The sequence below is a fragment of the Mangifera indica genome, chromosome 1, assembly GCF_011075055.1.
Source record: "Mangifera indica cultivar Alphonso chromosome 1, CATAS_Mindica_2.1, whole genome shotgun sequence".
Taxonomy (NCBI): domain Eukaryota; kingdom Viridiplantae; phylum Streptophyta; class Magnoliopsida; order Sapindales; family Anacardiaceae; genus Mangifera; species Mangifera indica.
The window spans coordinates 28099662-28125397 of record NC_058137.1 but is presented as its reverse complement, the minus strand read 5'-3'; the positions used below and the strand labels follow the sequence as shown (position 1 = coordinate 28125397).

The 25736-nt window shown below is 35.2% G+C and overlaps 7 protein-coding genes across 11 annotated transcripts; 4 read left to right on the top strand and 3 right to left on the bottom strand.

Annotated features, from left to right (window-relative positions):
* Positions 1 to 718: 718 nt before the first annotated feature.
* LOC123194999 (stigma-specific STIG1-like protein 4) lies at positions 719 to 1647 on the top strand. Its single transcript, XM_044608549.1, has one exon. The coding sequence runs from the start codon at positions 747 to 749 to the stop codon at positions 1281 to 1283; it is 537 nt and encodes a 178-aa protein (XP_044464484.1). The 5' UTR covers positions 719 to 746; the 3' UTR covers positions 1284 to 1647.
* A 577-nt stretch (positions 1648 to 2224) lies between these two features.
* LOC123222691 (adenylyltransferase and sulfurtransferase MOCS3) lies at positions 2225 to 6085 on the bottom strand. Its single transcript, XM_044645598.1, has 11 exons — positions 5715 to 6085; positions 5529 to 5621; positions 5221 to 5276; positions 4924 to 4988; positions 4688 to 4762; positions 4485 to 4563; positions 4056 to 4094; positions 3821 to 3929; positions 3312 to 3430; positions 2870 to 2986; positions 2225 to 2758 (listed from the first exon to the last, which is right to left on the bottom strand). Exons 1-11 carry the CDS (start codon positions 5956 to 5958, stop codon positions 2366 to 2368), a joined length of 1389 nt encoding a protein of 462 aa, XP_044501533.1. The 5' UTR covers positions 5959 to 6085; the 3' UTR covers positions 2225 to 2365.
* A 485-nt stretch (positions 6086 to 6570) lies between these two features.
* On the top strand, positions 6571 to 7234 carry LOC123222720. Its single transcript, XM_044645655.1, has 2 exons — positions 6571 to 6764; positions 6848 to 7234. Exons 1-2 carry the CDS (start codon positions 6660 to 6662, stop codon positions 7112 to 7114), a joined length of 372 nt encoding a protein of 123 aa, XP_044501590.1. The 5' UTR covers positions 6571 to 6659; the 3' UTR covers positions 7115 to 7234.
* Positions 7235 to 7490: 256 nt separating this feature from the next.
* Positions 7491 to 9493, top strand: LOC123222700 (50S ribosomal protein L30). 5 transcript variants are annotated; one of them, XM_044645609.1, is made up of 5 exons: positions 7491 to 7734; positions 8135 to 8289; positions 8570 to 8606; positions 8774 to 8989; positions 9116 to 9493. In XM_044645609.1, exons 3-5 carry the CDS (start codon positions 8604 to 8606, stop codon positions 9245 to 9247), a joined length of 351 nt encoding a protein of 116 aa, XP_044501544.1. In that variant the 5' UTR covers positions 7491 to 7734; positions 8135 to 8289; positions 8570 to 8603; the 3' UTR covers positions 9248 to 9493. The 5 variants fall into 5 exon arrangements, with proteins under 5 accessions (XP_044501544.1, XP_044501563.1, XP_044501554.1 ...); XM_044645628.1 differs by having other exon boundaries at positions 8094 to 8289; XM_044645619.1 differs by lacking the exon at positions 8135 to 8289 and having other exon boundaries at positions 7492 to 7734.
* Positions 9494 to 10030: 537 nt separating this feature from the next.
* On the bottom strand, positions 10031 to 13115 carry LOC123193151 (endoglucanase 11-like). Its single transcript, XM_044605947.1, has 5 exons — positions 12877 to 13115; positions 12590 to 12802; positions 12127 to 12327; positions 11755 to 12009; positions 10031 to 10877 (listed from the first exon to the last, which is right to left on the bottom strand). Exons 1-5 carry the CDS (start codon positions 13102 to 13104, stop codon positions 10224 to 10226), a joined length of 1551 nt encoding a protein of 516 aa, XP_044461882.1. The 5' UTR covers positions 13105 to 13115; the 3' UTR covers positions 10031 to 10223.
* A 6664-nt stretch (positions 13116 to 19779) lies between these two features.
* Positions 19780 to 21707, top strand: LOC123229999 (glucan endo-1,3-beta-D-glucosidase). Its single transcript, XM_044656087.1, has 3 exons — positions 19780 to 19929; positions 20005 to 21363; positions 21453 to 21707. Exons 1-3 carry the CDS (start codon positions 19848 to 19850, stop codon positions 21488 to 21490), a joined length of 1479 nt encoding a protein of 492 aa, XP_044512022.1. The 5' UTR covers positions 19780 to 19847; the 3' UTR covers positions 21491 to 21707.
* A 587-nt stretch (positions 21708 to 22294) lies between these two features.
* LOC123229991 (receptor-like protein 6) lies at positions 22295 to 25736 on the bottom strand. Its single transcript, XM_044656077.1, has 2 exons — positions 22619 to 25736; positions 22295 to 22543 (listed from the first exon to the last, which is right to left on the bottom strand). The coding sequence occupies exon 1, from the start codon at positions 25555 to 25557 to the stop codon at positions 22726 to 22728; it is 2832 nt and encodes a 943-aa protein (XP_044512012.1). The 5' UTR covers positions 25558 to 25736; the 3' UTR covers positions 22295 to 22543; positions 22619 to 22725.

The window sequence follows — 25736 nt, the reverse complement described above, 5'->3', positions numbered from 1 at the left end:
GCCAAAGATTGAGAAAATGTTTATGAAAATTGCAACGTGACAGGCATCAGGCTTACCTTATGACAAACACTTCACCAATAAAAAGAAAATAAAGCACATCTAATTTGGCCGATGAGTGAAGGTGGATTCAAGCCGAGCCATTCTTGAACAAAAATTAGTTTGAACTTGGCTCAAATATAGAAAGTCTAGCTCGAGTTGACAACGAATTGTTAGAGAAGTTGTTGGAAAACATTGAAGAAGAAAAAAGAATCATCGAAAAAAAACAATGAAAAAAAAAAAATCTTCAGAAAAGTTAAAAAGCTTATGTAGAAAATGAAAAGTCGTTAGAAAAACTAAATATATTAACAAATTACTCGATTCTATCTAACACAACTCAAATTTGAGTTGGGACTACCTTAATTCGAGTTCGACTAATTCAAAATGACCACCAACCTAAGCTAGATCCAACAATTAGCAATAGATGTGACCACAAATCAAGGACTAGGCACATAACTTTTTCATTTGGGATTTGTTATAAGTTATGAAAAAAAGATTTCTTGAAGGTCAATCAACTCCAAGCACAAATTAAGAAGAGCACAACTCTCCTGTCAATCACGTAATTAGTAATTAGCACCTCCCACAACACGAGAATTTAATAGTAACCTATAAGAAAAGCAAGCTTCATAATAGTAACTGAATCAGCATTTTGCTTATATAAATATATGAAGCCGCCATAATTTTCTGTACTGCATCTTGAACTGACCCGGATGGCCAATTATGCTCTAATCACTTTCTTAATACTAATACTTGCACCCTTTGCAATAGTTGAAAGCAAATTTATGGCCAAAAGGGTGCTCCAAGGTGCCAACAATGGCTCATTAGTATCATCGCCTTGGCTTAAAAAAGTGACCAATGGAGGGCGGGGGCGAGATCCATGGCCTCCAGGACCAGGGTGCCGGAACAGGCCACGGATATGTAGTCGAGGGAAGAAGCCAGGAACCCAGATGAGATGTTGCAGGAACCGTTGTGTTGATGTGAGTTCCGATGTAAATCACTGTGGTTTGTGTGCGATCAGGTGCCCATTTACATGGCAATGTTGCCGTGGCTTTTGTAGCAATACAAGTGTTAGTCGCTTTAATTGTGGCAAGTGTGGCAGTAGATGCCCTTGGGGAGTGCGTTGCTACTATGGTATGTGCGGTTATGCTCAGCCTGAACCTCGGCCGCGGCCAACACACCCACCACCACTTGGCAAAGGCAGACAAGAACCACCATGGGGTGATCAGCCACCTTCTAGCAACATATAATAAATGTTCTTATGTCTCTGATAGTGTGTGGATTGTGTGAAGGCAAGCTGCATATTTCATGTTTCAGCAATTCGATGATCTTGTTCTGCTTATAAATCAGTATATGTGTGAGTTTGCGTTTTATTTATCAATCTTCTACAGTCACTGTTCTTGTTTTTCGTTACCATGCCAAAGCTTAACAAGTGTAGTGACCATTTTGCGTTGTCATTGCTCTTTAATTTCGATTTGTTAGAGCAAAAGAATACTCTATTGTTAACCTTTTATGTCCCTCAGAAAGAGCAGAGCTTATATGTGCATGCTCCATCTCTGGAATGGCTTTCTTGCGCGTTGTGTTGTGATATAAAGAATTTGAAAGTTTATTAATGCTTCGGTTTTTTTTTTTTTCAAAAATTCTTGGAGCCTTTAATTAAACTATATATATTTATAATAAGTCTAATGATGATATTAATGATATATATATTATATGATTAAATAATTTTAAATTTAAAATAAAACAAAGCCAAATGTTATAATGACATAAAATCTAAATTGATACTTATAAGTACATATAATATTATTCATTATTATATAATTAAATCTTACTTGAATCAATGAAACATATGTATAGATATGTAAATTGAACCAGCCTTAACACGATGGAGATCAAGTTGAGCTGAAGTTCCTGACAGTTTAAATTTAACTCTCGAGTCTAATATTACTTTTGCCGACGCCAACTAGTCGGCATTTATTGGGCAGTGCTATACTTCTTGAAATCAAGTTAAAGCCCTATTTTCTTTAGGAGTCTGGGCTTGGCCATTGCTGCTAACTGAAAGTGACTAAAAAAACCAAAAAGAAGACTCATACCCATGACATCATTCATTAAGTTCTTTTACATCAACACAAAGGGCAAATAATCAAAATTGAATACCAAAAAAAAAAAAAAAAAAAATCAAAATTATAGGTTACTTCAAGGTAGCAACTGGGACACTCTTTAATTCCAATGGCCGGTTTCATGTAATTTTCGCAGAAACAATACCAAAATGGAACAAATAAGTATGGTGACAAATTAATAATGGTACAAACACGCCTCTCAAGAATGCCTGCTAATACGTAGGAAAGTTCGGATCCACGTCACGTGCCCAGGACTCAAGCCCCCCAATGATATCCTTAGCTGAAGTGAATCCCATGGTCTTGAGAAGCTGCACAGCTCTCTGTGAATCGTTGCCTCTTCTACATACCATGTATAGGCTAACACCGGAACCAGGATTAGTTCCATCCTGCTCTTCTTTTTCTTTCAATGCTGATGAAACCTCAGGTAGTCTTGACTCCAAACTTGTGAGTGGGATGTTTATAGAGTTCGGAAGAGAAACAATCTCGAAGTGATGTCCTGGCCGTACATCCACCAATACATGTGCCTCTCCTTTAATGACTTTTTCTTTATATTCCGTGCTGCTTATTCTGGAATCTGCCGGAAGCAAATTCAACTTTAAGGGAAGCTGCAAATAATTGGATGTTCATGCATTAGATTTAGTTAAAGATTCAGTGTATTAGGCTAAATAATGAAACCGATGCAATCAAACACATGCAGCTGAAACAAGAAGTAATACCGTGGATAAAGGAGATTGAGTGAACTTCTCATAATCAAAATTTCTAAATACATCTTTGGTAAATGCTGAATTTTCTCCACAAACTTTGCACTGTAATGATCTGCCTCTAATCTTTACCTAAGCAAAGGTGAATAATATATCGGATAAGAAGATAATACCGCACCAACAGAGATAATATATAAAGGATGGGTCAAATTTGAACTATTGACAGAAAACAATCAGGTCACAAAGCCAAACAAAAGCTACTTAAATCAGAACCCTGACAAATATTTATAAAGCTTCAGCAAGTATAAAGGTGATAAGTATCAGCCATTTAAGTTTGCTAGCACTGATAGCATTAACCACTAATTGGAGAACAGAAGAGATAGACAAAAAGAACCCTGCATTCTGATACTAAATTTGAACTTAATAGACACAACAAAAGGAAGAAAATGCAACTTACTACACGAATTCGTCCTGACAAAGCATCAAATAGAAGCATCCTTCCTGAGAGTGGTTCACCGATAGCACTAGCAATTTTAATGGCCTCTAAAGCTTGGAGACAGCCGATAATTCCTGGAACTGAAATACATAAATAGAGGAATTAGCCTTTTGAGGAGAAAATTGCTTAGATATTAAATTTAATAATAGCACATTGACAGCAAGGATCAATATTTATTTTTCTCATTCTTAAAACCAATACATAACACAAATTTCTATACTTAATTCTGATTTCAATATGCATTATTATCTGAGGGATGATGAATCCCCACAAGGAAAAATCTATTAACATGCAGCACAATTACCAAGATCAAAGATAACATCTTTAACTATGACTCAGTATGATAATTTCTTTTTTTATTCACAAGAACTTCTCCAGCAATCATGCTTCATAACTTATATAAATATATGGTGGTCAACTTGAAGTTAAAATTGATCAAAGGTCCTGTCAAAAAGAAATTATCAACACACCTACTCCTAAGACTCCATTATCAGCACATCTTTGGCATGCCGTCGTAGGAGGTGGAGTTGGAAATAGGCAACGATAGCATGGACCTCCATTGTGGTTGTAAACTGTAAGCTGCAAGATAACTCTAACAATGTGGGTATGCCAATAATTTGCACAATACATATACAGAAACCAAGTTATATATACAGAAAATTATAGCTTTAACCAATCAGAGTACCCAAACTGTGGCATACATACCTGCCCTTCCAATCCCAGTGCAGCACCAGATACAAGAGGCTGCATGTGACAACATACAAATGATAATTATTCCCAAAAAGAAAGTGATGGCACATAATTGACTCTCCTATTCTATTTCTTAAAACAAAGAAAAAGCCTCAAAGCTTCATGCATGTAAATATAACCGGAGAAAATCTTATAAATATAAGAGGCATTATCATCTCATATTTGATTGAGGATGAAGTAAAAGAAAGACAGAAACTTTGTTTGCTTCATCACGCTGTTGCTTGGGACTCAAGTTATACATTTCAATGTTGAAACATTTAGAGGGCAAAGAATAGATCTAATCGGAAGGTAACTTTGGAAAACTTCAATTGCCATGTTTTGAAGTCAATTCATACATCATTGGACAATCATCCAAAAGAATGTGCACTGTACAGAAAAGCTTACCTTCCCCAACACCACACAACAATCACTGATCATGTATCGGCTTGGTGCATTATCAGTTGCATCTACTACTATGTCATATCTTAAAAGTGATGGCAGTCATGGAATCCTTAACATTTCACCACACAACATTACAACTGAAAAGGACAAAAAAAAAAAAAGAAAAAACCCACAGAGATTGTTAAAAGTTATTTAATCAAGGATACTTGCTCAAAATCTCCAAAGCATTTGAGGTACGCAATGCTTCCTGGTGTTCAACAATCTGAATAGTGGAGTTGATCCTGGAAGAAAATTCCATGTTAGACAAAACAAGAAAAAACGTATACAACAAAAATTTTGCATTGAACTTCAAGTGAAAAGAAAAGGTGAGTTTAGCCTTTTCAAAGCAGAGAAATTCAGCAAAAAAATTTTAGTACACAAAAATCAGAAAAGTGTAACATACGAGCGACAAGCAGCTGCAGCTGATCTCACTTTGGGCTGACCAATATATGCTTCAGTGTGGATAATCTAAAAGCAGGAAATTATGAAAACAATAGTTAAAGGGGGGATTAAATCAAAATCTTAAACAATAATTTGAAAGCGAAAAAAAAAAAAATCATGAAAAGGTTCAAACTCATGAATATTATCAATAATCTTAAGCAATCATAAATCCTATTTTATTAGATGTTTTCACCACAAGCAGACAGGTTCTCAAAGCCATTGCCTACGAGCTAGTTGATATTAACATTAAATCTTATACCTGCCTGTGCATGTTGTTAAGCTCAACTACATCATGATCCACAATACCCAATCGCCCTGAGAAGCAAAACCATTAAAATAGTTTCAAGTTTCAACAACCTCAAAGGTTCAAATTGTAAAAACTGAAAGGAATATACATAGCAACATGTCTCTCCAGCAAAGAGAGCTTACTAAAACACAAAATTTTGCAAACTATCATCAGTTTCTGGCAGGAGATCAATCAAAAGTTTGTGTTTTAGCAAAGTCCAAATTTTATAAAAACGAGGTTGTCAACGAAGTCTCAAATCCCCAATAAATTTTTCTTCTTACCAACCCCACAAGCTGCAAGATAGAGAAGAGCTGGCGAGCCCAAACCACCAGCTCCAACGACTAGAATTGAAGATTTTAACAGATTCGACTGCCCTGTAACCAAAATTAAACAAATAAAAACTTCAAATTGAAGCAACATAATTATAAAAAATAATAAATTTGAAGCCGTAAACTGACGAATAAGACCTTGAACTCCAAAGGAAGGAAGCAAGAGGTGGCGACTGTAACGGTAGATCATGTCCGGTGATAAGCCATTGGAATCAACGGTGGTCATTGAAGCACAAGAACCGTTACTAACGGTGTTTGCTTTCTGATGAAGCTGAGCTTCGAGAACGGAAATTCGATGCTCAATTTCCCTCTTAGAAGCCTTTAAGCTTTCTAGTTCTCTGAGGATTCGAGACACGTCAGCACCATCTCCGTTGGTCTCCATATCGTGACGAGACAAAAAGTTGTGGCAGACGACGGCAAAGTTCAGTTCCGTTCAGAGAAACCCTAATTTCAGAAAGAAGACCACATGTTACCCAGGTCAAACGTTTGACTTTTCAGATATATACAATATAGCTGATGAAAAAAATCTTATTGCAAAATCTCCTATAACACTACTAAAAATTGCCAACCATTTTCATTATTTTTAGCCGAATGACAACTCTCCACCCAAACTTTGATGAAATAATTCTCACTCTCTAAATTTAAAAGGTTCATTTCTAATCCTTTGTTAAATTTTAATAAATATGTAGAATTTGTTTTTAATAATTAAAATTAGAGTTTGAATAAATCTGATGAAAAAGGGATAAATCTAGCCTTGAAACAAGTGGAGGAGGACGAGATTTAGGCAATATAAGGGCTTGAGTGAGGTAAAAATAATCCTTTTCTCTCACATTTACATCGTCCACTCGTTGAACTACTGAAACAGATGAACAGAGGAGGACTGGTGACGTCGTAAACTTACGATGTCCAAACAGCTAGTCAGATTAAAATGTAGTGGGAAATAAGAAATCACCACGTGTCCATTCAAGTGCCAAGAGAGACACGGAACTTCTAGTTCTATCTTGTTACCAATTTTCCATACTTTGAGAACTTTCAATCTCGTTCGCTCACACTCTCGTTTCTGAAAATTGAAAGCTTTCATCCATGTCACTGCTATCACAAGTGAGAGGCTTCATCTTTCTCTTTTACAAATCTACCCGGCCCTCTTCCATGAAGCCCTTCACCGCCTGCCTCTACAATCCCTTTAGGGTAATTAGTTAATATAAAATTATATATCATGTTTAATTATTAGTCACTGATTCTGATGACAGTCGGTGAATTGAATGTTGCAGAGGTATGGCAAAGATAACCGGCTGCGTGATGAAAGGCACGTAATGGAGGAGAGAGCGCCGTCGACAGCTGAAGAGTTCGAAAGGGTAGCGGAGGAGAAGCAGAAGCTTAAAGCGGCGGAGCAAGGAGTGGCAAGTCAGACGGGTGATAGGTTTTATGATGTACCGGAAGAGGCCACCATTGGTGAGTCTAAAGTTGAAGCTGTGAAGAAGAGATTCGAAGAGCATGAAGAAGGAGTTGATTACCGCTGGACGGGCGATGAAGATTAAAGTTCTGAAATCTCAAAGATTGTATGTATATATACTTGCAGGGGTTTGTGATTATGTTCCTTAATAAATTCCAACAGTTGAAGAAGCCCCATGAAGGTGCCAAATTTATGTTTGTTTGAATTTGTGATTGTTGTTGCCATGAAAATCAAAGGAGAGAAACTCAAAAAGGATTCAAGTTTAAATTTGGGTAGAAAATAATTTAATTAGTTCTCGAATTCAAGTAGTTAACTTGAATTTTGGAATGGTGGATTTGTTTTGAACTCAATTCGATTTATGAAAATAAATTTATTCTTCAGCATAAACTGAGGCTCGAACAGGTTGATTGAAGTCTAAATTCGAATGAATTCAAAATTAACAAGTTTATAAAAATGAGCGAATCCAATTTTATCTGAAGTTCACAAAATTAGAATTAGACAGACTGTGGGCCGTTTAGGCGCAATAAGCAAAGCATTTCAGTCCATTAAGAGCCCAACAAAATCTCTAGACCTCTCCTCTCTCCTCTTCTTCGCCTGCTTCTCTCATTGACTCTTCTCATCCAACGCAAATCACCGTCTCCCGCCGCCGTCGCTACCGGAAGACCGACATTTTCTGTCAATACTGGAAAAACTACCACTCTCCTAGTAAGTGCATGTTTATTTCCTTAGTTTTCTGTACACTATCCTCGTCTTAAGGCAATATTAGATAATAGCTTTCAGTGGTTACAGTTTAATTTTATTACAGATTCTGTTTTACCTAGTTCAAAATTCATGTAAGTTTCATTTGGTTTAACGTTTTTTAAAAGAAAAATCAAAACTTTAATAATTCCTGCAAGATCACAGCGTAGCTTTGTAGTAAGCTCTAAATCCAAACCTGTAACTGAAAATTTTTAAATATTAACGGGTTCCATTTTTTAATTCTACTATTTGAAATTATATAATTGGGCAAATCAGTTTGAATATAAGAGATTGCTTACTAATATTGAAACTTCAACTTGTTACAGTTAAAAGTCTAATGTTCATTTTTTGGACCTCATATTTCTAGGGCTGAATTCAATCAGAGCTGCTCAAATTTGAATTTGAGTTCAAATCGAATGAGCCAAAGTTCGAGCAAAGTATTATCAGGTCAAATCTAAAGTTAGTCCATTTTGAGTCTCAATTCGTCGATCTCAAAACTGTCTTGAGCTGAGCCTTTTTCAGGTTGGTCTTAGATTGAATTCAGCCCTATATTTTGCTACTAGTAGTATGCTCATTGTTACAGGTTATGCTTTTATTGATTTTATAGCATCCTTGCCTGGTTTGTATGCTTAAGTTTTCTGTATGTGGCACTGTATTATTGCAGGTTTTGCATTCGATATTGCAATGCATTGGCATTATTGATATGTTTTGTGTGTGTAGTTTGTAATTTACTCTTTCTTTGTTCATTTAACCTTAGTTGTCATCTGGTTTTTGAAATATTTTCGATCCTTTTCTTTTTCAGTTTGACCTCTTCTGTGGTAATTTGAACATATGGGATGGTAGGCGATTACATAACGTTTGTGTTTTTCGCTTTTGCTTATATATTCTCAGCCAATTAAAGTTGGGTTTAGGGTTATAAATACTAAAATGTCTTCTGTGTTCTGTGGTACTTTATCTTTTTCCTACGTGAAATTTGCAGCAGTGTTAATGAATTTGATGTCTGTAGGAGTGTCAGTGGAGCAAGAGAGAAATGAATGCTTTTAAAGCTTTCAAAGCTTGCGTTCCGATTGAATGGAGCCCTAAACTATATATAACGCTTGTGAGGGGGATGCCGGGCACAAGGAGGCTTCATAGGCGCACTATAGAGGCATTAGGCCTTGGCAAATGCAACCGCACTGTTGTGCAAAGGAACACTCCTTCGGCCAGGGGAATGCTTGAACAGGTATACAACAAATTTTGAATGAATTTATTCTAGCTTTGCCGGGGACATTTTGCTATCTCTTAGTTTTCTTTAGTCTCTTGCTGGTATCTTTGCTTCGATTTATATAATCTTGATGTTGTTGCACAGGTAAAAAGGTTGGTTGTGATCGAGACAGAAGAGATGTACAAGGCTCGCAAAGAGAAGTTGTTCAATCACCAAGCTTTACGCCCCCCTTTGGTCAGTAGTCATGTCCCAAGATCTGTAACTAAATCTAGTTAGCAACATTGGAAAATTTTCTCAGGCTTGCTCTTCCACCTCTTGTTTTCTAAGGAATTCTGTTTCTGTTCAAATTTCTGCCTCATGTTACTTTGATAAACTCTGCTAAAGTCTATTTTAACTATATTTTTCGTGTTAGACGCAAGCTCTTTTTTTATACCTGGTTGTGGAATTGATTGTTTCTGAGATCAAAATCCTGTAATGCTTTGCGATGAGGAATGCTATGTGCATATAGTTTTGAGTATATAATTGGATATCCAAACGATGTGTCATCTTGTGATTGAGTGTTATTTTTTTTAAATTCAAAATCATCTAATCATATGATGATATATCATATGTGCACCTAATTGTTTGTTCAAAACTTTGGCTATGTAGTTTTATCGATTTGTAATCGCTTAAAATATGTTCATAATTTTTATGTATTAGTGATTGCCAATTCTGTTCTATGTTGAACTGTTGATCATTCTATGTTATTATAAACCAACTTGAATAAGGAAGCATTCAGTTTAGGAAGGTACGATTAGGATTGAATTAGATTCAAATTGTTAGAGTTTGAATTTGAATTTGAATAGAACGAGTTGAGTTCAAGTAAAAGATTAGATTTGTTTTTATAAACAAACCGAGTTTAAAGTAATTTAGATAGCATGCAAAGTTTTATTATTTTTGAATTAAGTTCGAGTCATAGTCATTAATTTTGAACTGACTCTTTTACGTTTCTATTGATTCATCCAAGTCTAAAATCTAATTACAATATAGCATATATAAAACAAACAAAAAGGATCCCAATTCAAAGGTCATCAATAAATAAAATAAATTCAAAATCCAATGATCCGAAATATTGAGTTGTATTTTGATATTGTTTTACATCGATTCAATTTTAGGTCAATTCTATCTAATGACTAAGACGGGGTATAACATTGGTTGAACGCATTCACAACCGGCTTTGACCTAGGTTTCATATCAATGGATAAAACCTGTATTAGTTAGAAACAATCAAAGGACTATCATGTGACTGATGACTGTACAATCTATGTAATTTAGCTAAAACTCCGACAACAGCCGCCGTATTATACGTGCATGCCTCCGTCTGCTGGAAATTTGATCGTTGATCTCTAAATTGATCGTTCTCATCTGGCCCTCCAACCAGGGCTCCAACAACAACATTAGGGTTAGGATCAGGCCGTGCGAACCAATTATCAAACCCTTCAGTGCACCCAATAAAACCCTTATTCTCTTTGTATGATTCAATAGAGGCTCCTCTGTGGTGCACCCTCTGAGGGAAATTTAAGCCGTGGCCAACCAAGTAACTCATAGCCATTGGATTAGAGCCCAAGATGTAATCAGCCTGTGATTTGGCAAAGGCAAAAATTTCTTGTGGGGTCAAAATGGCACGATCACATTTGAGCGTCTGATTTGTGGAGTGAAGATAATCACTGTAAATTGTGAGCAGAAACGACGTCGTTGATACGTACTGCATGTTGTTCCATTGGCGGATGTACAATAAGCCCCCGGGTGTGCGATGCACGTTAGTGTCATTGTTCTTGTTGAGGCATGCACAAAGATAATACTCTGCCTTTGAACGGTATTGTTCTAGTGCTAGCCTGTTCTCCTTCTTGTGCTTCTCTTCCCTCAACTGAAACACAAAGAATAGCGTCATGAATCTCAATCTGACCAATGTTTTGGTCGCAAATATTTGTATGTGTTTTTTTTTTTGATAACCGAGAACCCCATCTATGTTTGTTGGCACTCTCCAATTCCACCCTAGTAATCCAAAGTCTCTGTTTAGGGAAGGTTTTTTCTTATTTTCTGCTTAGCCTGATACAGGAGGCTCGTGAATATGGTTGTCTTGGTTCAGGAAAATCATATGAAGGCCCAGTTGAAGGAATGTTGCTTCTTACTCGCCATTTGACTTGGTTTAGGAGGTTTAGATAAAGACCCAGTTGAGTGGAGATTGCTTCTTACTTCCTGTTTGATTTGGTTCAAGAGGTTCAAAAGAAGCCTGGCTGGAGGGAAGTTACTTCTTAAATCTCAGGTTGGTTTGGTTAAGGAAGCTCAGATGAAAACCCTATTGAGAGGAGGTTGCTTTTTACTCCCCATTCGGCCTGGTTCAAAAGGCTCAGCTGAAGGTCCAGATCAGGGGAAGTTGCTTCTTACTTCGAGTTTGGCTTGATTCAAGAAGCTTAAAAGAAGGCCCAATTGAAGGAAGGTTGCTTTGCTTGATTCAGGAAGCTCAAATGAAGACTCAGTTGAGGGGAGGTTGTTTCTTACTCCCCGTTAGACCTGGTTAATTGAGGGGAGTTTGCTTCTAATTCTTTGATTGACCTAGTTAATGGACAAATTGGTGAGGATGGTTGAGCACCCAACATTGATTGGAAATTAAACAAATTGGGTATGGACATGTACGTACAAGGAAATTCTCACCAGTATTATAAAATATACATTGTATCAATACTATATATAATCAAACATCAAGAAACAGATTAAGAAAGCGAGGAAGAGAATGCTTTTACCATGGAAGCAATGACCTGAACACCAGCATACTTAACATCCCAGCTAAATTCAGTAATGGCCCAAGTGATCCCACCAAAGGGATGCCCATTTTCCAGCACATACTTCAAATAAACCTCCATGTCGGTGGCCTTGTACAGCCACAAAGCAGCCCACAACAACTCATCCATGAACCCACTCACCGACGGATAGTAACCCCTCACTATCTCAATGCTATTATCATATTTCCCTCTGAACTTGTCACCAAATTCAAACAACTGCACGCAAATCAAATACTAATTAAATCTTCAAGAGTCACAATTAGTTGAACCAGTCCTCTCTAAACCCTCAAGTTTTTGGTAATTATTTAACCTAATCTTAACAAACTTTATTACCTGTTTTGCATGGTGCAATAGTAGCTTAGAGTAACGTGGGTTTTGTTTCCTAAACACAATTGATGCTGCCGCCATTGCTGCTGCGGTCTCCCCTGCCACATCTGATCCCGGGTTCTGCTCGTCCACCTTGTATGCCCGCCGTGAAGTTGTCATATCCTCCGGCCTCTGCCAACAGTAGTGATCGGTGTCTCCGTCGCCAACCTAAATAAGTATTTACCATTAGCGATAATAAAAGAGTAATACTATGTGTATATATTTTGAATATATAAAATAAGTACACAGATTATGTATAATCATGTTATTAAATATTATTTATTCTTGCTTTAAAATCATCAAAATATATTTGTATATGTATTTTATGTACTGTGTCTAAATATATTAGATCTAGACGTAGTTTTATCGATAATAATAATAATATAATAAGACATAATTAAACAAGCTCAAGACGCTTTGAAAAATGTACCTCAACCCATAATTCATTAGGTTGAGTATGAGCTTTGATGAAATAATCCGTCCCCCACTTGATGGCCTCCACCGCGTGGTCATACTCACCGGCGGTAGCAATATCTCCGCCGTACTCAATGACTGCCCAAGAGAGCATTGTTATAGTGAATGCCATAGGGAAACCAAACTTCACATTGTCACCAGCATCATAATATCCTCCCACCAAGTCCACCTACAAACACAAAATTTTGTAACACCATCGAACATAACATTGCCAGTAGAGTAGAGAAATGAAGGGACGCTTACTCCTTGTTCGAGGCCATCGGTGAGGGCGGAGTGGTGGCGCCAGGTGACTCGCTGGTGGTGGGGGAGGCGGCCGGAGCGTTGTGACTCAAAGTAGAGGAGGCTCTTGGAGAGGGCTTGAGTGTAGTTGAATGAGAGAGATTGGTTTAAAGGTAAAATGGCAAAAATTATGCAAAGTTTTAACACAACCATGCATGGCTGCTGCTTTTGCTTTCGTATTTTGGCTTTCATTTCTTCCTCCACACACAATCTCTCTCTGTATTGATCTCCTCTCTGCAGTTGAGAGATTTAATTTGTTCTATTTATGCATAATTAATTACTAATTAAAATATGTGTGTTATTTATTAATTAAAATAATTATATAAATACTATATTAAGGCAGCTTTGTTCTTGTGGCTAACCAACTGATTTTGTTTTTTAGTTCTAATAATAAATTAGGAAAGACAAAATTAATAAAATAATTTAAATAGAAAGGGGAAAAACTGGTTTTATGATTAAAAAAATTCAGTAAATATTTTACTTAAAAGGTAAAAAACGGTAATCATTTTTATTTCAATTTTAGAAAAAAAAAATTAAAAACATAATTCTAAGAAAGAAAAATAGACCTTGACTTTTTCTCTTGCCATATATGAAGTTTGTAAAGGCTACTGTCTGGCTTGACCAAGCCAAATCAAGGTCATATTTGGTTTGACCTAGCCAACTATGACCTGGGCAAGGTCGAGGCCACGCAAAAGTCATGCTTTTAATAACCTTCAACGGGTTTGAGCAGCACCTACAGGCGGATCGTGGATGAACCACTATTCAATTAAAAAAGTTGTATCATATTGTGGCTAAGTCACCGAATCAACTTTGAGAATGAGTTGTCGAAAGTGTGATAAGACAAATATAAAAAATAACTAGACTTGGTGAGATCAGCTTTGGGAAAAACTATTGAAAAGAAGATTGGCGTTAGATGTAATTAAAACTGATAAAATTAGTGTGGGCCGAGAGAAGAGATCGAAAAGAAGATTGATATGAGATGAAACTAAAAATGACAATATTGATGTCGGGATGAATTGAAAATGACAAAATTGACATAAAAAAGGGTTGTCACAAAGAAAATTAATAGTTAAGATTTGTGTGGTTTGCTGTTAGAAGCAATAGTGGGTCGGATTGGGTCTAGCGTAAGACCCACATAGTAGGAGGTTTTATGGGTCGAGTTGACTTGATGAAAGTAGAGGCTCACGACCCAACCTTAAATATATAGGGTCACACCAGTTGTTAACTTTTTTTAAAAATATTTTAAATTATACCACACAACACTTCAAATTAAAAAAAAATTTTAAATCGTCAACAATAATAGACTAATTCACAGGCCTAGGTGACTCACACTGGATAACCTATGGGCTGGGTCGTGGGCTAACCCGACCCAATTGATGCTTTATTTGCAGATATGGTTTTTTTTTTTTTTTTTGTGTGACTTTTCATCTTCATTTTATACTTCCTAAAAAATATCATTTTGGTCTCTGCATAAAATGAAAACGATAAATTCATTCTTAAGTATATATCAGTTTGACCCTTAAACAAAACGAAGGAGATAAAATTATCTCTAAATAGATCATCGATTTGACCATAGTCATTCAGTCTGATTGTCAATTGACTTAGACACTGCCTTCCCCATGGCTAGAGTGACAACTTGGATCCAGTTTGGTCAGGCCAAATCCTGGCCAATTATACTAGCCTTGTTTAGGTTTGGGTTTGATTGAACTATTTGACAAAGCATTGAATGCACTAAGTTTGAATAAAGGAATGAATTCATTTTTATAAATGAATTAAATTTGAATTAATTTAAATATTTAAGTTTAAATTAACTAAAATCAAATTTAAAGTTATATTATTTTTGAGTAAAATTTGAGTTTTAGTTTATTGATTTTGAGCTGATTTATTTAGATTTAAACCAATATTAAATTAAGTATTGTTTGTGTGAGATTAAATCCATTATTATATTGATTGAGTGTTATTTTATCGTTAATTTAAAATCATTTAATTACGTGATAATGTATTATTTAAGTACCTAATTTGATATTTAAATCTTAGTACATATAGTTTTATTGAAAAACTTCATAATACATGTCTCTAAAGAAAGTTATTATTTAGTGTTTGTAAATTAAATAAATAAATTGAAACTTTCGTTTGTTTTTTCCCTAAATTTAACAACTATTTAAATGTCTCTAAATTGAACAAACTGAAGCTTATAATTTTTTTAAAAAGTATTTAATGAAATAGTTATACCCATCACCTAAAAGACATTTATTTAAAATTTCAGACTTATAAACTAAGTCTTAGATAAAGATGGATTTGAGTCGAGCTAGCATGAATTAGACTCGATTGAAGAAGGATTAGCTCATAAAGCTTGAATTTAACTTAAAATCGATATTGATGATTCATTTTTAGTGTTACTGTTTATTAGTTTAAACTAACCATTTTAGATTTAAATAAAGTTCAGTCAAACTAACCTTTATTTGGGTTCAGTTAAGACAAATCCATCCTTAAATCTCATATTCCTTTCTATCAAAGTCTGGGTAGCCCAGCCCAAGTTTTATTTTCTCCAAATCCTACGGGAGACAGAGCCCAATATCTGGATTGGCCCAAAACATCAAATTAGGCCTTTAGTAATCCATGCTCTTGCTATCATGACACTTTCTCTTTCATTCAACTTTACTATTCCTATAAGAATTCCTGACCTCAAATGCAATCACCTCCCCACCACTAAGTGATCTCTATTTGATTTCAACTATGGACTCTTGCCTATTTTTCACATAGTGGGAATGGTTGAAACTTTGTAAAGAAAGAAATTGAGCTTATAATATGTGGCAGCCTGCCTGCCTGCCCATAAATTACAAGATACAAAACGGTTCATAAAAATTAATTTAGTCATCAATTCAATGCATTCATAAAACTCCTATTTCAAAATCCCTTAGAAGAAGTCGACCAGTGTAGGCAACCAAAGTGAACTACCACCACCTCTCCTTTGCCCTATTTTTTTGGTGAACAGAAATCTGCCGACCTCTATGCATTTATTTGACATTTATTTTCACTCTTAAATTCACAAACAAACCACAAATTCTAAAAGGCAAATTAATCCTTAAATTTACATAATATGACAACATAGTTGGCCCATTTGCCCTAGTCATATACCGTGTGAGATGTATCTTATTATTAGAACAATACATTAGTTATACTTGCCTAGCCGTGGAACACCTTTCCGAGAAGAAACAAACTATAAAAGCAATGACTCGTGCTTTGATTTGTGAATAGACATTCTTCGTGGAGAGAATATAATTTACTAATTAACATTCATTCCGTGTTATTTGTCTACAATAAAATATAATAATTTGTTACTTTATTAACTCTTGATGTTTATTTATCTTTCAAATAAAATAAATTAAAAAGTTATTATTTGAATTTAAATTTCAATATAATTGATAATATTATAATCTCTTTCTTAGATCCTATATTATAAAGAGAGGAAATTTTGTTCAAGGGAAATGAGAAAGAGGAAGAGAGAAAAGTCGAAAAACATAAAAATCAACTATCATATACTTAAAATGTCATAGTTATCATCGTAAGTTAGTTGAAAAAGTTTTTATAAAATTCAACAACTCTTTTCAGGAATATTTTTAAAAATTTAAATCATTCCGATAATATTTTTCTTATATTTTTATACATATTTTATTAAAGTATTATTCTAAAGTCATTAATATCATGATCATAAACGTAAACGTTTTAGTAATAAGTCGAACCATATTAGAAAACTACTGTATGATATATCTTCATCACATTAATTTATTTCACACCATATGAATACCAAAGTTAATAATCTAATCTTTATTGTTGGTACCATAATGCATCAGGATTACTTCTTACTAGTCTGAACTAAACATATCAATTAGCAGCGGGAAGGAAGGCAAGTGTCTTCCATTATAAGACAAATTTGTGCTTCCTGAATTATATTGAAAGAAGGGAAGATGATTGAATGGAGGGCCATAATACCTAAGAGAAGGTAGCCCAAAGAACACGCTTGAGAAGAAAAAAGTCAAAATGGAGTTGGATTTATTGACATTTTCTTGTGAACACATTGATTGAAATCATAATTAATTTCAAAAACTTTATTATAATTTATAGCCGCCTCAAATTTCTCAACTGTACTTACCAACTATTTGACGTATTTGTCGAGGGCAGGTTCTAAAAAGCCGTAGTCCTTTTCAACATTTCTGTCTCCTAAGTCATGCCTAATTAATTACCTTTATTAACTTTTCTAATCACTTAATAATATTATCTTCATGCTCATCTTCTTTGAGTGTAATTCAAGTCTCCAACCAAGGTTTCATCATCAATTGGGTCCATTTCGACATTTTGCTTGGTTGATTATCATTGATAAACAATGGAAGAAATATTTTTCAATTAATAAATTTGTATTACTAATGATTTTATAATATGAAACATTACACAAACATTACATTGAAAGCATTTGTTATAGTTTATTATAAGTTGATTAGGCTAGATGCCATTTAAGTTATTGGAATTTAAATATGAAGTTGGATTGAACAAGTAAAGTTTACGTTAAATATTAGACTTGTTTTTATAGAATAGGTTGAGTTTGAATTGATCTAAACAATGATGTTTGAGTCAATTCAAATATTTATTATAGGTCTTATTTGGATTCAGTCTAAATTGAATTCAATCCTAAAGTCAATATATGAATATTTTCTCATTACATATTATTAAATAAATGAGAACCTAAATTTGTTTATAAACATCAGGTTATTCTTAGATAAGTATATGTATTTCAATAATGATGGTTATGGTCAACTCAAAATGAGAGATATTCATCTTGAACCAAACATGTTTATACAAAGGCATGATTTGTTTTTATCAAAATTTTTAAATATGATTCAGATATTGATTTGATAAAAGAATCGATTTGGGTTTTAATTGATCTAATTGAACAATCGGATTGGTAATACTAATAATATAATTTAAATTATATATACATATATTAAATTGAATTAATAAAAAAATTCAGTCTGATGACAAATTTGCTATTAAACAATACAAACATTCTTAGGTTTGAGTCTCGCAACCGACATCTAAAAATCTTATATATGCTTGTAGGGTTAAGTCGGTTGGCTTATCCGGTGTATGGAATAATATTGAGTTGGTAATTTGTTTGGGTCACCCGACACACAAATAATATAGGGGCGTTCATAGATATACACAACTTTGTCAAATTTCAAAGCAGCTGTGGAAGTTAGTCATGGATGAAATGATGCCATTGATTCTCTTGCCATCTCCTCTTATTTCTTCACCACATCAGAACAACCAAAATGGCAGCTCTCTCTCACTGTTCAAATCTCAAGCTGAAACCAAGGTCTTCAATCCTAATTAGGGTTCATACTGACACATATATTTGTTCACTTGAGGAAGTAAAGTAAAACACTCCAACCTTACAAGGAAAGCTACATATACAATATAAATATAGTTTTGTATAGTAATGACCTGAATTATGTAAGAAGTTATCTAACTTCAAGAACGACGAATTCCAGATATGGTTTTTCAAAAGATTTATCAACGGATAAAAATTTTATTACACTTAAATGAACACAACAGGTAATAGTAAAATAAATACAACTCACCATAAATGTTCATTATGACTACCCATATCAAATAATTTTTTTTTATTCCGTAATATTTTTAGTTCATGGAGAAATTGTTTCCATTGTCTATCCGTGGTTTCTCACGTAAATATTTATATTTTTGTGTTGAATATTTATGTACTTTTTTGTTTGTTTTTCCTTCAGGGTTTCGTAACATATACAAGGAAGACTTATTAGGTAGACTATCTACATTAAAAATTCATATCCTCAAGTGGGAAATTTTATTTCGTCTCCTAGCAATTGCTGGAAAAGCTTGTGACAAGTTGACAAATAACAATACCGACCCCATCTCGCTCTTGTCATAATCTTAATCAATTAATCACTCTCATATTATTATTCTCAACGTTTATATTATGAAATAAGACAAACAAAGATCATGTAATATCGAAAGCAATTGACATAACATATATTAACTATATTCAATTGTTCCTTCCATTAAGAAGCAGACAAATAAGCCAACAGATTTGGTTTATACTTCGTTGCTAAGTGTTCTTGTATGAACCTTATCATAAAATTTTAAAAAAATAAATCTATCTATAAATATTCATTAATTGCATTTAATTATCATGATTAACATCTTTTGATATATATTCTCTACCCATATTAGTGCTTTATGATATATATGTATTGTAACTGAGGATCCTAATCATATGTTATAGAATTAATCTATTCGAGTTTTCTAATTTAATGATTCAACTCTACCCATAAAGGTTTAGGTTCCACGGTATTAATATATTATAATTGTATAATCAATACGAATTTATTTTTTTTGACTAAGGCTTGTGGTGGAGATAAAAAACCCTAATTATGAAGGTATTTCTTCAAATAATCAATTGACTTTTCTTAATTATCATAGATTTGATTATTGATATTTAATTATTACTAAATGAAGAATCCAAAATACATCAATTCTGGCCAACTAATTTAACAATTTACCAACTAATTATATTTGTAGCCATTAAAAGGAATTTAAAGAGGAAAGCTGGCCAATCCAACGGTCATTTCTTTTTTTGTCTTTCGGGTTCATGCCAAGCCAACGTTCGAAAATTCACCTAAATACCCCAATTAGGCAACCAACCATTGATCCCTGAAACTGCAACCAATCAAACCACGTGTACGGCCTAAAATTAGGATCAATTTCCGTTTTTTTTGTCACGTGGGCCCTCCCATCACCCTCTCCATATCTCCCCCACTCACCCCACTCTCAGGTCGATCTACTAAATTTCTCTATAAATTCAATAACAAAAACCAGAAAAATAAAATAGAAATAGAAATACAATGGCGCTGGCTATGGCTATGGCGACCATAGCTTTCTCCTTCTTCTTCTTCTTCTTGCTTCTCTCAAACTTCGCTTCTGCAGGTAAGTACTCAACTTTCTTCATTGATTTGCACGAAAGCTACATTTTTTTTTCCAATTTTTTTTTTCATTTTGCAGACAGTGGATTTGTGGGAATAAATTATGGCAGAGTGGCGGACAACTTACCGCCGCCGCCGCAAGTGGTGAAGCTTTTACAGTCGAAAGGCGTAACCAAAGTCAAGCTCTACGACACTGACTCAACTGTACTTACTGCATTCGCGAACTCCGGCATAAGCGTCGTCGTCGCACTTCCCAACGAGGTTCTCTCCAACGCCGCGAACGACCAATCATTTGCCGACAACTGGGTTCAACTCAACATCAGTAAATTCTACCCCGCTACTAACATTGAAGCCATTGCAGTAGGTAATGAGGTTTTCGTCGATCCGAAGAACACGACACCGTTTCTCGTACCTGCTATGACAAACATTTACAACTCTTTGGTTAAATATAAGCTCGATTCTGCTATTAAAGTGTCTTCTCCGATAGCTCTAAGCGCCTTGAACAACTCGTACCCGGCTTCCGCGGGTATTTTTAAACCCGAATTGGTCCCGGTCATTAAACCCATGTTAGAATTGTTACGTAAATCCGGGTCATATGTTATGGTTAACATTTACCCGTTTTTCGCTTACTCAGCGGACTCAAAAGATATATCGTTAGATTATGCTTTGTTTAAAAACAACCCGGGTGTGGTGGATTCGGGTAACGGTTTGAAATATTCTAACATGTTTGAAGCCCAAGTGGACGCCGTTTACGCTGCTATGTCAGCGATCGGTTTCAACGACGTGAAGTTGACCGTTACAGAAACCGGGTGGCCTTCGCTCGGGGACGAGAATGAGATTGGCGCCAGCAAGGAGAATGCAGCGTCGTATAACGGAAATCTAATGCTCAGAGTTCACTCCGGTGGTGGGACCCCTGTCAGACCAAATAATCCACTCAACGTTTATTTGTTCGCTTTGTTCAACGAAAATCTGAAACCGGGTCCGACCTCAGAAAGGAACTATGGTCTGTTTTACCCCAGCGAAGAGGAAGTGTATGATATGCCATATGCAGAAAGCGAAGGGCAGTCTGGTAATGCAACTACAAACCACGTTCAAGTTCCGAGCCCGACAACTAGCCCGGATCCCATAGTCCCAACGGCTTCAACAGGTACGTATGAGACCCAAACCCCGACTTCAACCCCAAGCCCGACCCAGGCCCAGACTTGGTGCGTGGCAAATGCTAATGTTGATGCGAACAAGCTGCAAACTGCACTAGATTACGCGTGTGGGGAAGGAGCGGCTGATTGCCGTCCAATTCAACAAGGGGCCACGTGTTACGATCCCAACACGTTAGAAGCACATGCATCATACGCCTTCAATAGCTACTATCAGAAGCAGGGACGTAAGGCTGGATCGTGCGACTTTGGTGGGACAGCCCGCGTAGTGAAGGAACAGCCTGGTAAGCACTCTATCAAATCTCTACACTTTTTTAATTAATTACTAATCAGAAATATTTACTTTAATTAAATTTTGGTTTGAATGCTGCAGATTTTGGTGGGAATTGCGAGTACCCAACAGGATATTGAATTGATTTCAAGCTTTTAGTCCAAGTTTTAGGTCCATTTATAAATTATGTAACGATTTATTCCGAAATTGATATCGTATTTTTGCAAATATTAGAGTTAATTTTGGTATTTTAGTGATTAGGAATATAATTATTTTTTCCCTGATAGATAAAACGTACATGAAATTATTGTTGAGACCATATATTAATGTGATTTACATTGTTTCTTTTGTATTCTATTCTTGGCTCTATGGCTCTATGGTCCAAATTTTAGCAACTCAAAGGATGAAAACTGTTTTCACTGACAAAAGAAAATTAACCATGCTGATAACAAAACAGAACAGGGAGATGAGCTGTGACTCCGCCTAAACATAGTCTTTTTTGGGTTCAGAGTTGCAGTATTTGTTTTGTCGAACCTCTATAAAATTAAATAATTAGTATTACTATTAATAAAAACCTCTACCTAGTAAACACTTGTGATAATGTAAATTAGATCTGTTTTGTATAAAATGAGTTGTAGTCACTAGAGTAAATCCGAACCAAGTCATTTATGATGAGGGAATTCTTTGTAATATGTGATTTTGGAAATAAGGTAAAACTTATTTATATTACGCGAAATGAGTTATTAAAGTGTTTATTTCTAATGTGGGATATGTCGAATAGGTTTGCAACTGTCAAGTGATTGTGTGAAAATAACCTTCATATTAACATATATACTTTCTGTAGTGTAGAAACAGGGCAAGATTCATGAGGCAGAGGGTTTAAGTGCATGGCCACTATGCTTAATGCTTTCACTACTTGCAATATTTATGAAGAGAATTCGAATTCAATAGAGATAAGAGTACATTCCATATCAATGTAAGGTGGACAGGAATTTCAATCATTTCTGTAGAACTGAAATGCTTCTAACTATATTACTTTGTACTACATTCCAAGAAATTTTAACACTTATTTATTCATACATCAGAAACTTCAGACACTTCAACACCAAAATTCAAGTTTAAAGGTTACATGTGGTAGCTTCTCATGCTCTCTCCCAGATGCTGCTATCCCATGCAATCAAACTCTTTGAAATCTGAAAAAAGGAACATCAAAGGTATTAGTTTTTGACAAAAGAGTAACCACAACCCAACAATAGAATTGAACTTACTAATTTCTTCTTCCCCTGTATTTTCTGTTCAAACTTCTCAGCATCCTTGCCTGCAGTCGTTCAACAATCCTTACAAACCATTGTGGCTTCCTGGTTGTAAACACAATCTATGCAATAGTAATGCCTAATACAAGACCAGATCCGTAACCCATCAAGCTGATTTTCCAGTCGAACCAGCTCGAATCATTATCTTCACCTTGGAAGATCGATGGTATTGTTGACTGTAACTCATCATTTGTACATTTCTTTGACAATGGCGGTCCACACAACCTAAGGTTTCCAATATAGGAATCATTTTGAAATGTGTCAAATTGATTTCCTCGAGGAATAGGCCCTATGAGTTGGTTGTACGAGAGGTTCAACAATGAAAGAAATGATAACTTTATCAACTGATTAGGAATCCCTCCTGAAAGTTGGTTGAAAGAGATGTCTAATGACTCAAGAGCTGTCAAATTTTCAAAGGATGAAGGGATACGACCTGATAGATTGTTGTGAGAAAAATTGAGAAGATGAAGTGCATGAAGCTTCCCAATTACTTCTGGAATCTCACCGTGAAAGTTATTATTTGAAAAATCAATGGTAGTGAAAATCGAAATAACTTTCTCTAATTCAATCTCATACCCTTTCAATGTTACTACTATAGAATCTTGATAATAAGTTTCACCAATATACTCCAACTTCCTCTCACCATCACTGACATCCTTCATGGCTTGAAGATTTTTGAAATACCAGGCAGGCAATGGACCACGAAATTTGTTGTTTGAAAGGTCAAAAAATTTCAACTTAGGGAAACATTGCTTTGTCTCTGAGCAATCCCATACAGAACCATAAAATTTATTTGAATGAAGCATAAGAACTTGCAATTCAGGAAGACTTTGTAGCCAATATGGGAAGGTATCAATTACCTTGTTGTTGCTGATATCTAGAACTTCAAGCATCGTACAATTGACCAGAGATCGTGGGATTGGCCCTTCCAATTTATTCTCATTGAAGTTGAAAGTCCTCAAAGGACTGCCCTTTGCAAAGCTTCCTGGAATGGTGCCATTGAGTTTATTTTTCCTTAAATCCAACACATGAAGACTGCTAAAGTTTCCCATACATTTTGGAATGTTACCACCAAAGCTATTATTAGAGAGATCTAGAATTTGTATAACACTCAAATTACATATTGAATGCGGTATCTCTCCAATCAATTTATTGTTTGACAACAATAAGATTTCCAAGGAAGGTGGTGGAATTGGAAATGATCCTTGAAGCTTATTTGAATGAAGGTCTAGAATACGAAGATTCTTCCATGGAAGTTGCTCTATGGTGGTCAGGTAGTTGCGGGAAAGATTTAGATAGGACAAAGTATCTTTTCCAATGTCCCACATCCAATTAGGTATTGGACTACTGATTTTATTGTTAGAAAGATCCAACCGCGCTAATTGATTTACACTTCTTAAGATACTTGGGAATTCGCTCAAGTTGCAATTAGATAAATCCAAATAATCAAGTTGTGGAAAGGACGAGTTAACCTCTAATACAGTCTTACTTGGGAATTTGCTCAAGTTGCAACCAGATAACTTTAAATACTGAAGTTGTGGAAAGGATGAGCTAGCCTTGAATGCAAAGTTAACTACTACACTATTATAAGAAAGATCAAGCCAAAAAAGACTTTTTAGCTTTGAGAATAACTGAAGCTCAACATTCCTAATGAAATTGTTTGAAGAAAGAGAGAGATCGGTTAAATTCACCTGTTCAAATATTGAACTTGGAATAAAGCCATTCAATCTATTATTTTTCAAACAAATATAAATCAAAGATTTACTCTGAAATTGATGAATATGGCCAGTTAATCGGTTATCACTAAGGTCCAAGAATATCAATAATGGTTGAGTGAATAACCAAGATGGTGTTGTACCATTGAGGTAGTTGTTATTTAACCTAACCAAATATAAATTTTGAAGGTCATTGACATGAGAAGGAATGGGGCCATTGAGTTGATTGCTTGACAATTCTAAAATATGTAGATGTGTGATGTTGACAAAAAAATTTGGCAATTGACCAGTAAAATAATTTTCTGAAAGATCTAAAAGACGGAGCTGGACAAAATTTGAAAGAAACGATGCTATTTGACCATTGAATTTGTTATTGCGGAGACTCAAAAGACTAAGTTGTGTGAGGTTTCCAAGTGATGTGGGAATTGATCCCACTAGAGTGCAATTGTCAAGAGACAATTCCCTCAAAGACAAGAGATTGCTAATCGAATTTGGTAATTGTTCCGAAAAGTTCATGTCGGAGACATCCAAAGACTTGAGTGGACTACTCCAATTAAATTTGGGAAAATTATCTGTCAAGTTGAAGTTATCTCTTAACAGAAGGATCTGTAGATTTGGTAGGCAAAGGATGTGAGTTGGGAAGTTCCCCTGCAAATTACAATAAGAAAGATCTAGGGAAGTCAAAGAGAAAGTTAAATTCATCAATGAATTCGGTATAATGGTAGACATGTCTACAAATAAGAGATCAAGGTTTTTCAACACGGTTAAATTTTGAACTAGTCTTTCAAAGACATGTCTTTCAATACTCATGGGAACATCCACACCGTAGAAATTATTTCCTATGGGGAAATAGTAATCGCTTGAGATGTCTAGTGAAACCAAATTAGACAAAAGAGCAATTTCAACTGGAATAGGACCAATAAATTTTGAGGTCGAGAGATTAAGATGTGTTAAACTGATCAATTGACCAAAATAAGGTGAAATTCGAGAAAGATTGAAATCATTGAAAGTTAGATTGAGTCTTTGCAATCGAGGAAAGAAAAAGAGGCTACTATTAGAAGGGATGTTTCCGTAAAGCCAACTACAACTAAGGTCAAGATCAATCACATGACCCGTGACCCTATCGCATGTGACTCCATGCCAAGAGCAACAATCATCATCCTCTTTCCAAGACGTCATTTTTGGATAAGGTTCATCACAAAGAAGAGAAGACGTGTTTTTGAATTTGAAGGAAAAGAGTTGCTTGAATTGGAGTAAAGCAAAACTCTGGTGATGAGGGCAGAGTGTTGCAAAAGTTTGAGAATGAAAGAGGAAAAAATAGAGGAAGAGAAGTTGATAAGACCATGCTAGACAACCCA

What these genes read in the sequence shown, in the direction of transcription:
- LOC123194999 (XM_044608549.1), top strand. Translation starts at nt 747, where the DNA reads ATGGCCAATTATGCTCTAATCACTTTCTTAATACTAATACTTGCACCC.
- LOC123222691 (XM_044645598.1), bottom strand. Translation starts at nt 5,958, where the DNA reads ATGGAGACCAACGGAGATGGTGCTGACGTGTCTCGAATCCTCAGAGAA. An exon ending in GCTTTGGAGATTTTGAGCAA is followed by an intron (nt 4,564 to 4,687) that starts GTATCCTTGATT and finishes ATCACTTTTAAG; the next exon opens with ATATGACATAGTAGTAGATG. An exon ending in TGTCAGGACGAATTCGTGTA is followed by an intron (nt 2,987 to 3,311) that starts GTAAGTTGCATT and finishes ACCTTTGCTTAG; the next exon opens with GTAAAGATTAGAGGCAGATC.
- LOC123222720 (XM_044645655.1), top strand. Translation starts at nt 6,660, where the DNA reads ATGTCACTGCTATCACAAGTGAGAGGCTTCATCTTTCTCTTTTACAAA. An exon ending in GCCTCTACAATCCCTTTAGG is followed by an intron (nt 6,765 to 6,847) that starts GTAATTAGTTAA and finishes TGAATGTTGCAG; the next exon opens with AGGTATGGCAAAGATAACCG.
- LOC123222700 (XM_044645609.1), top strand. An exon ending in CCAGGGGAATGCTTGAACAG is followed by an intron (nt 8,990 to 9,115) that starts GTATACAACAAA and finishes GTTGTTGCACAG; the next exon opens with GTAAAAAGGTTGGTTGTGAT.
- LOC123193151 (XM_044605947.1), bottom strand. Translation starts at nt 13,104, where the DNA reads ATGAAAGCCAAAATACGAAAGCAAAAGCAGCAGCCATGCATGGTTGTG. An exon ending in TATTGCACCATGCAAAACAG is followed by an intron (nt 12,010 to 12,126) that starts GTAATAAAGTTT and finishes ATTTGCGTGCAG; the next exon opens with TTGTTTGAATTTGGTGACAA. An exon ending in TTCAGGTCATTGCTTCCATG is followed by an intron (nt 10,878 to 11,754) that starts GTAAAAGCATTC and finishes TTTGTGTTTCAG; the next exon opens with TTGAGGGAAGAGAAGCACAA.
- LOC123229999 (XM_044656087.1), top strand. Translation starts at nt 19,848, where the DNA reads ATGGCGCTGGCTATGGCTATGGCGACCATAGCTTTCTCCTTCTTCTTC. An exon ending in CTCAAACTTCGCTTCTGCAG is followed by an intron (nt 19,930 to 20,004) that starts GTAAGTACTCAA and finishes TTCATTTTGCAG; the next exon opens with ACAGTGGATTTGTGGGAATA. An exon ending in CGTAGTGAAGGAACAGCCTG is followed by an intron (nt 21,364 to 21,452) that starts GTAAGCACTCTA and finishes TGAATGCTGCAG; the next exon opens with ATTTTGGTGGGAATTGCGAG.
- LOC123229991 (XM_044656077.1), bottom strand. Translation starts at nt 25,557, where the DNA reads ATGACGTCTTGGAAAGAGGATGATGATTGTTGCTCTTGGCATGGAGTC.